At 34.1% G+C, this 10,255-nt stretch overlaps 1 protein-coding gene across 1 annotated transcript in view; it reads right to left on the bottom strand.

Annotated features, from left to right (window-relative positions):
• TRDN (triadin) overlaps nucleotides 1-10,255 on the bottom strand; it is a 366,265-nt gene that overhangs the window by 309,528 nt on the left and 46,482 nt on the right. The window contains exon 2 of the mRNA XM_055087525.1: nucleotides 3,113-3,322. Within this exon, the coding sequence (XP_054943500.1) occupies nucleotides 3,113-3,322 (210 nt within the window). The remainder of the gene's footprint in view (nucleotides 1-3,112; nucleotides 3,323-10,255) is intronic.

Raw genomic sequence — 10,255 nt, 5'->3', positions numbered from 1 at the left:
GAGGTGGATGGACCTAGAGTCTGTCATACAGAGTGAAGTAAGTCAGAAAGAGAAAAACAAATACTGTATGCTAACACATATATATGGTATCTGAAGAACCTAGGGGCAGGACAGGAATAAAGACACAGACGTAGAGAATGGACTTGAAGACACGGGGAGGGGGAAGCGTAAGCTGGGATGAAGTGAGAGCGTGGCATGGACATATATATACTACCAAATGTAAAATAGCTAGTGGGAAGAAGCTGCATAGCACAGGGAGATCAGCTTGGTGCTTTGTGGCCACTTAGAAGGGTAGGATAGGGAGGGTGGGATGGAGATGCAAGAGGGAAGGGATATGGGGATATATGTATATGTATGGCTGATTCACTTTGTTAAAAAGCAGAAACTAATACTCCATTGTAAAGCAATTATAGTCCAATAAAGATGTTTAAAAAATTAATAAATAAATAAAATTTTTAAAAAATGTGTATAGTACTTGTGATAAACCAGGTTCTGTTCTAAACACTCCAAATATATCCATTTGTATAATTCTCTTAATCTTATTACATATGTACTATTGTATAGATGATGAAACTGAAGCAAAGAGAGACTAAGTGACTTTTCTGATATCACAACGGCTAGAAAGTTGCAAGATCTGGATTTAATAGCAAGGAAATGCAGCTCCAGAGTTCACATTCTTAACTACTTTCTTACACTTACTGCTATACTGGATCAGGGAATGAGGGAAGGATTCTATGAGCAGAGGCAGGGAGGAGTGAGAGTGTATGTTTTCCTAGGGAAAGAAAACAGGTGAGAGCAATAGGAAGTATGGCTGGAAAACGAGGTGCATGAGCGGAATTACAAGATGAAAATAAAGGGCTAAGCCAAGGACTTGAATTTCATGCCAAGGAATTTGTACTTGGCAGAAATACTCAATGAAATTTATGTTTTATGAAGATACCTTGGGGGCAATGTTAAAGGGGAGATACCTGGATGAGGCAGACAAGAAGAAACTGCATTAGCCCCTCAAAAGAGAATCAAGGTCTGAAGTGTAGTAATGGAGACTGTGGTAATAAGAGGAGGGAGCAAATTTATGAGGCATAAGAGGGTTGGCTGGCATACAGTGTGGTAACTGATCAGGTGCCCAGCAGATTTAACGGATGACTTGCAGGTTTCTTTTTGCAGGGAATGGATACATGGTTAGGTCATTAATAAATATATAGAACTGGAGGAGGAGTCTTCACAAAGAAGATGTACTTAGCAAACACTTCTTGAAAGAAGAAATGAAGTAGTAGTAATACAGAGGTTATTTTTCCCCTATCAAATGAAATGCCAGGAACATAGGCATTATCCATAGTACCTAATTACAATGGTCCAAGGAAGCTCTACTGTGGACTGTGTGCCTTACATTTAAGTAATCTAATCTGAAAATTTAATTATAGGTAGCTGCTCATTTTATCAAATAATTAAGAACAAATTCAATAGTAACTTATTTAGTACACTTATTAAAATATTAATTTTACAAATATTAGATTTACACACAATTCTTAAAATACATCTACTGTAAAAATTGAAGAACTACATTATATGATCATATTTGGTTCTAAAATTTGAATGAATGAAATTCTAAAAAAGAACAGATGAAAACTATCAGTCAATATAGGCTCAAGGGAAACGAAATTTCCTAGAGTAATGTAACCATTTTTCACTTAAAATTCTAGGTCATATTTTATATTATAGGCATTTCAACTGTATATTCTTTTAAGAGTCTGCATTACACAATATACCAAAACTATTGCCTACTTAAAGCAGAGGTTCATGGCTCTGGATAAATAGCCCTTTTGCTTTGGTTGACATCATGACACTTCGCTCTACCTGTTAGATTGTGCTCACTCTAACCCAGCTACCAAGGGTACAGGGGGCAGAGGCATCTCAGTCACACCTCCATATCAATAAACCCAAACTATACAGTTTTATGACTTTGTGTTATTCATACTTGCATTTCTTTTAACATAGCCATTTTCTGGCATATGTAGTAGATACTTGACAATAATTGTTGAATGAGTAAAATACCATAATGAGAAGTAGAGGATCTCTCAGTATATAGAATGCAACTTACAGTATTTATAGTTTTTGGGTTCTACCGATTCCACTCTTACTGAAGAAAGAACAGGTAGGTTGGAGGGTGCACAGTGCAAATATGAACGAGCACATTAAGAGGCTAATAAAATGTTTTTGCTTATGATACAAAGGCATAAGCATAAACTCATTCACCTATTCATTTAATACTTATTGAGCACCTGACCGATTCCTTCCCTCAAAGAACTCACATGCTCAATAGAGCATGTCAGATGTGGAAATAGACAAATATAATTTTAAAAAACCAGAAAGACCTTGAACAAAGAGATGAACAATATACTCAGAGATTGGATAGGCCATAATGAAAATCTAAATTTCCTCACTTGTGATATTCCTATTTCACTCTGAATCTATAAGAACACATGGCTGGCAGTAGTATTGCATTACAAGTAATTCCTGGAAATTCCTTTTAACATTCTTTATTTTTAGGAAATCAAAATAGGATGTTTTAATGGGAGGAGCAAAGAGAATGTCTGGGAAGGAAACTTGGAGCCAGATAGTGGAGGACTTAAAAATACACAATTTTCCATTTGTCCAAAAGTGTTTTATTTGGGTTTGGTTTGGTTTTATATAGCTGAGTGTAAAATCTACAAATTATCCTTTATTAATGATTGATAAAGTCCCTATTCCCAAACCAAATATCCACCAAGCTTTGGAATTGTTATCCTCATGAAACTATAACATTGAGCTTTTGTTCAGCTCTTCAAATCAGGTTGCATTTGAAGTCTATGAGAACAACAGGCAAAGATTAGAAGGAAAGGTGAAGATGGGAACTAGCCCTTAGTGGCCCTCAAGCATGTTTGTGGGATGCTTTGTTTATTTGCAGGGTGAAGAGAAACAAAGCCAGAGCTGGAGAGAACTCTGTTTCTTTCCATTTAAAAGCCAAACTTCTGCGGTACGGCAGACACTAACACAACATTGCAAAGTAGCTGTACTCCAATAAAAATTAATTTAAAAAAAAAGAAAAAGAAAAGCCAAACTTCATGGATCTTACCTGAAAAGTTTCTGTAATCCACTAAGTCAAACATAACAATGGCCACAGCTGACCACGTGATGATCAGAGCAATGACCAGAAGCCAGGCTGCTGGGGAGCTGAATGTCGTCACTATATCTTCTGTGACTGTCCTCTTCATCACTTTTCCAGGGGATTTGGGCACAGATCCGTTCTTGCTGTCTATCACAGTTGTGGTCGTAGATGCATTTCCTAATCGAACATTGGAAAAGGAGAATTACAATTTGGAATTTCATGTCAAATATTGATGACAAAAACCCCTTCCCCACAAAACACAGACTGTATAGGTATATATAGCTCTTTTATAGCATTTTCTATGGCAGAATACACCTCTTTAGTGGTAGAGCCAACCTCCCTGCCCGCTACCACATTTCACTTTCTCAGCATTTACCCTCCACCCTGATACCCACAGGCCCTCATAATCAGCATTCCTTGTCTCCCAAGTTCCATAAGTACTGCCATCCAGGCCACAAACTATGTCATAATAATCAATCATTTTTGCATCTCCCTTACCGCCTCATATACCCAATACCATCAAGGGCAATGGCTTTTTTGGTCAAATTGCTTTTTAACACCTTTTTCTTTTATTTAGGTTCATATGTCATGTCTAAATGCAAGCAAAAATATCCCCTCTGGGAGAGAAACAAAATCAGTGATAAAATAGTTCAAGTGGATGAAATTTCTTTTGGATATTCTGGTTTAACAGCATAATTGACCCTCTATTAGAGCCATTAATTTTTATTTGTGAAAGGGACATAGACGATCTAAGAGATTAATGTTGGAAAATCTTATTATATCCAGAAACTTTTTATTCCTGCTTACAAAAGTCTACACTTTCAGTTCATGACTGAAAATTCAAAAAATATAAAAAATAGCAAAATAAATAAATAGATAATTATTTGGGTTTTTTATTAAACAATAGATTTACCATAGATAATTATTTGTATTCTCACCACGCAAAAACAACTGTTGACATATTGTTCTATTTTATACCTACTTTTCTGTACATGCAAGTAAATACATAAATATGTTTTATTTGTTTCTGACAAGTCATCAACACTCTCCGTTAGTTTTTTTTACTAGGCAATATATAATAAACATGATTTCTTGCTGTACATATTCCATAAAATACCACTTAAGTGGCTGCATGGCATGTCATTCCGTGGCTATGCATAATTTAGTCGAACAGCTTTCTACCCTGGGACATGGCAGAAGTTTTCTCAGCACATATTAATGATTTTTGTATAAGGAGAATTTCCTAAATATAGAATTTCTGGGCAAATAATATAATCACTTTTATATCTTTTGAGAATATATGTATATATTTGAAAATTAGTTTATTTTTGACAATTGTATATGCCAGCAGTCTCTGTTTCCTTATCCTCGACAACACTGGGTATTACCGGTATTCAAAATATGTGCAATCACACAGGAGGAAAATTCTACTTCATTTGCAATTCTTTGATTGCTAGAGATAAGCTTTTTTATATGTTTATTTTTCATTTATATTTCTTATCCTGTGAAGTTTTTTGTTCATTTTTCTATAAACCTCCTTCCGGTGGTTTATAAAATTGTGTACACATATACATATATACATAATGTATATGTATATATTTTGTATATGTATATTTGCATATACATATATGCGTGTCTACGTGTAAATGTACTTACATGTATGCATGTGTGTATACATGTATGTTTATAAATAAACACACACATATAGGATAGTACCACTTTATCTAAACTTATGTTGTACTTTTTTCCTTCAACTGTTTACTTTTTCTTTTTATGATATTTTTATGTAGAGAGTAAACATTTTAAAATTTTGTAACTCATTTTTCTTCTGTAAAGTTTCTGCCTTTGCATGACTAGAAAGTGCCCCCTCAATGGAGAGAAGGCATATATGACTATATTGACAAGCCTTGACTCATAGAAAGTTATCTCTAGAGGAAACTTAGAGATTATTTGGAACAAATATATCATGTTTCATTTAAGAACAATTGAAGACCAACCAGAAATTACACAGATGTGGAGTAAATAACTGAGTACTATAGAGAAAAAATACCCCTAACAATCCAAATATTTTTGCCAAAATTACAGCTTAACAATATATTTCATATACTTTAAATATGAGCTACTTTGTCTACAACAACTAAAGAATTACATATCAGGGAAGAGAAAATTTTGATTAATCACATTCTAATATACATAAGTAAATATTTTCAATTTTACCTCTATATTACATTCCCAAATTGTTTTTAAAAAGCAAATTTTCAAACTTCTTTGACATTAAAAATTAAAAAAAATTTTTCCACTCCCAACCGGAAACTTCTTTGACATTTTTTACAAAATGAATTTCACCTAAATGGAGTTACTCTTAGAATAATCTTCGCCATTATCATCATCACTATCATCGTTACTTTGGCCACTACTTCTACAGGTAGGACTACAACCACTACTATCATTATAAGGAAAGGCTAGAAGTGCAAGATTAACCTTAGAAACAAAGGCTAAGGGACTAACTCCTCGATAAATGCAGACATTTATTTCCACTTAATAAGCATATACATTAGGCTAAGACAGTTTCAGGGAACCAAGAAAAGAATGCTATGACTTCCTCAATGTCTTTCCTAATCAATTTATTTCTTGTAATACAGGAAAACAGGGACACATACTGTAATTTATTCATATTAATGGATCCTGTTTTGCCCCATTAACAAAATTAAGAGAGATGATTGATAACAAATAAACTTATTTTGTTATTGTACAAATGTTATCAATGTAACTGAATTCTTTAAAGTACAAAAATAAAGTTTGAACCCTCAAACGTGTGCACTGGGTACTTAAAGTATAAATTCAGTTCATAAGACAATTTTTAGTTGTTGACAGAAGAAATGAAAATACCACATGCAATATTAAGTACTCTGGTTAATAAAGTTTTCCTCTTTTGTTTCTTTACCCATAAAATGGTACTTTCCTCCCCTATATAGAAATAAAATAAATGACATAAAATTCTAGACTGACTAGGGAAAAGAAAATCAAATACATTCTAGTGTATATGTTAGTAGGTACTAATAATAACCAAACATAACTAATACAACTATTTTTAGATGACAATGGTAAATCTAGGCATATATTTTTAAGAGTAAAAAGCTGATGAGAAACATCAGTGGTAAAATCATTTAATTAAAATTTTAAAACAACTTTAGGTATAAATTAATAATAGTAACAATGAATCTCCTTTCTTCTCTGAAAATCGATGTGAATACATATCCCAAGCTCAAGAATTCAATTTAGTTGAAATGATACCAAGATGGAAAAATAACTTTAAAAAACAGATTCACAGTTTGTACCTGAGGTGGTGCTCAAAGAAGGACAAATTAGAAAGAACTCATATCATATCCTCTCACTGAATTTGGTGCCAAATTCCCATCACTTCTAATGACATTTCTGAAAATGGAGGAATGATAGAAATACTTTGAAATGCGATTCAAGACTCAAGTGGGGCTACAAGTGAATCAAATGATTCGCAGGAGAGTAAGTGAATTATAAGTGTTTAGGAGAGGCCCACCTGAAAGCTGATATGTTGCTAAACTCCAGTTTTTTAACGTCTGGAAGGCTTCCTACTATCACTATATAGAGAACATGGGAAGAATGCTTTTGCTCTTTAGATTCACTTCAGTGAACTGTGTATAAGAGAGTATTTCTGCAGACAATAACATACACACCTGCTTGGTATCTTGAAACTGAATAAATAAACTTACTGAGATTTGATACAAAATTAGTTGAATACTGGTCCCATTTTTAAAAGACAGAAAAATTTTTATGGGATATGAATGTCTACATTTTTTTCCCTTTTTTATCAGGAAAATGAGAGACTATATAAATTCAGGAAGTAATGCAAGTTCAGAGTTAAAATATTACTTTTAATTTTTTAAAGAACTGATTTTAATATAAATTCCAAATTTCATTTCACCTTACAGTCCTGCCAAAACAATTATGGTACAATATTTTAAACAAATAAAAATGACAAAGTTAACACTAAACAATTTTTAAATCTTTTCTATTTTTTTTTCATCCTCACATCCTCAAAAATTCCACTTAAGAATTAATCAAGATTCCAAGGTGATGAAAACATTCTGAGTATCCAACAGCAAAACCATAAGCAATTTGAAAGTAACCTGAAGGTTATCCTGCTTAAGGAAAATTGTGCTGCCTTTGTTATGGAAACACACTAGGTTGTAACTTTCAACTTCCATTCAGATTTACTTATAGAAGCCACACAGTGCCAAGAAGAATAAAATTGAGGGGAAATAAATTGCTTTCTCTGACAGCTGGTCAAGATATATGCAAAGAACAGAGTGTGTAATCTGAGATTATTTAATGTTTGAGAAGCACTTTGGAGATGAAAACAGCTAGTTATTGATATGGTGGAAAAAATGAGAGGTAAAGATTACTGGGAAATTTGATATGGGTGATGTTTCTTGAAAGTTGGTGTCTCACAATTGGAGCAGAGCAGCGAGGATATGTGACAGTACTTTCCATCCCTACTTTTTCATTCCATTCGTTTTGATTTCATACAAATTATTATGATTGCCAGGTAGCCAGAATCAGCTTCAAAAGAAGTGGGGATCTGCACTGCTATATTTAACATGGATAACCAACAGGGACATACTGTATAGCACAGGGAACTCTGCTTAATGTTATGTGGCAGCCTGGATGAGAGGGGAGTTTGGGGGAGAATGGATACCTGCATATGTATGGTTGAGTCGCTTTGCTGTGCAGCTGAAACTGTCACAACATTGTTAATCGGCTATACTCCAATATAAAATAAAAAGTTAAAAACAAATAAAGAGACACAGTTCAAAACAAAACAAAACAAAAAAACAAACAAAAAAGAAGTGGGGATCTGGCTGAAGGGCCAAGAGACTCTGCTCCATAAAGTAAAATTAGGGCTGCTTATGTAGTAGCTCCAAAGACCACAGCCAGGTTATGCATTGGAGAATAAATCATAAGTCTCCTGAAAGAATTCACTTAACCTCATCATGCCTTATTAATCAGATGAGGAAAGTGCCATGCCCATTTGCCCATTATTATTCCTATGGGAATAATACAATACAGTCTCTTCTAGGATGCTCAAAGAAGACACCTATATTCTAGAATGGTATAAATAAAATATTCATATTCATTTCATCAAAGCATTAATTTGAATTTCACATTTAACTGTGCAATGTGGTTTGTGGAATACTCTAACACTAAATTTTTTCTTCAAAAATCAGAGAGCAAAGGAGAGCAGGGCAGTATATACTATCAGTGAAAAAAAAAGTTATTTCAAAATTATATTAGGACTGTAATTCCCAGTCACAAGAATGACCTTTGCTATATTTTTAAGTGTTCCAGAAAACATGCATATAAGTAAGAATTTTGGAGAAATTCTATTGAAAAGATCTTTAAGCAAATAAAGTTGAAAAGTGAAGAATGAATCTTTTAACTTGCATATTTTATTAAACCTAGTGTTTGAAGAATGTCTGTGTATCGATAGCAAAAACAAACTTATAGTTACCAAAGGGGAAACGTGGCAGGGAGGGATAAATTAGAAGCTTGGGATGAACACACACACACTACTATATTTAAGATAGATAGTGAGAAGATAGCACAGCAGTTACAATAGCTCTTTGCTTAGATTGCCTACACCATTTTTATCAGATAAATTATATGTAGCAAGTTTTAAGAGTATCAGTGAGGAATGAAATTCTCTTTATACAGTTTTCTATCTCAGCCACTAAAATATTTTTATTTTACAGGAAAGACATGAACCTATTGATATGATGCAATCCTTACTTGTAGTGAACTTTGCGGAATAAACAGGTAATAGGATGCTTCTGCTACATTTTAGGATCACATACTCTTTTGCCATTGCTGTATTTCCCCTGACAGATGTGATGAATCCATGCTGGCAAAACAGTAGTTTATGGACTTAAAAAAATTAGTTTCATTTTGAGAATTTTTCAAGTGCTTTTTTCTTGTTGTACGAGAAAACCTAAACGACTAAACTATTGATTTTAGGAAGTCAACCTCTGTAAGAACAAATAAACTTTATGAAAATAAATGATAAAAAAAAAGATAGATAACCAACAAGGATCTACTGTATAGCACAGGGAAATCTACTCAATATTATGTGATAACCTATATGAGAAAAGAATCTAAAAAGATAATATACGTATATGTATAACTGAATCACTTTGCTGTACACCTGAAACTAACACAACATTGTAAATCAACTACACTACAATAAAAAATGTCTATGTATCATATACATAGAAATCTGTGACAACTAAATTATGTTTTTCTAGTATAAACTGAATGAATATAGATTTTGAGAGTCAAGTTAAATCATGACAATTCACAAAAACAATCTATATCAAAATAATCCTAGAGATTCTAATTGATATATATCTAATATTGGTAAACCATAAGAAGTAACCTAGAGAAATTTTTAGAAGAATCCAGATTCTAAGCACTTAAAAAAAAAGCTAAAAAAAAAAGAGCTATTTACTCTCTTTCAAGGTAAAAATTGCTTTTGTCTTAAACTGGAAATGGACCCCCTGCCAATTTCAATGAAAGCCCTAAACTGCCATCTCTTTCCCCAGATTTGGGGTATGTGATTATTGCAATATTTCAGAGGATGATTTGGCCACCTAACCTACCTGCAAAGATGAAGAGCTCTACACCGATATTTTGCATTATCTAGCACTCCTTGCTACCCACTCACTCCCTCTACCCTCAGGAAGTGAATCTCTTTTTCCAGTAGTGGGATTAGAAAGTGAACGCTCCCCTAACCCCCAGCCATAGTAATGGGTCTTTAAGACGAGCCTGACCACTTAGAACTTTCCCTCTTGCCTAAGACTGTGAAGGGATGGGGCAATCAGAGTCCTCCTCATTTTTCGTGGAACTATTGGAGTTATACTCTCTTTCTGCTGGGTTTACCAAGCTGGTGGGGTCTACCAGTAGCCCTCTAGCCCACCAGTTGAAGAATCTGCTCCAAGACAGAAAGAGGTAGGGCTTCCCTGGTGGCGCAGTGGTTGCGCGTCCGCCCGCCGATGCAGGGGAACCGGGTTCGCGCCC

The sequence above is a fragment of the Physeter macrocephalus genome, chromosome 10, assembly GCF_002837175.3.
Source record: "Physeter macrocephalus isolate SW-GA chromosome 10, ASM283717v5, whole genome shotgun sequence".
In the NCBI taxonomy this organism is placed as follows: domain Eukaryota; kingdom Metazoa; phylum Chordata; class Mammalia; order Artiodactyla; family Physeteridae; genus Physeter; species Physeter macrocephalus.
This window is presented reverse-complemented; position numbering and strand designations above follow the sequence as displayed.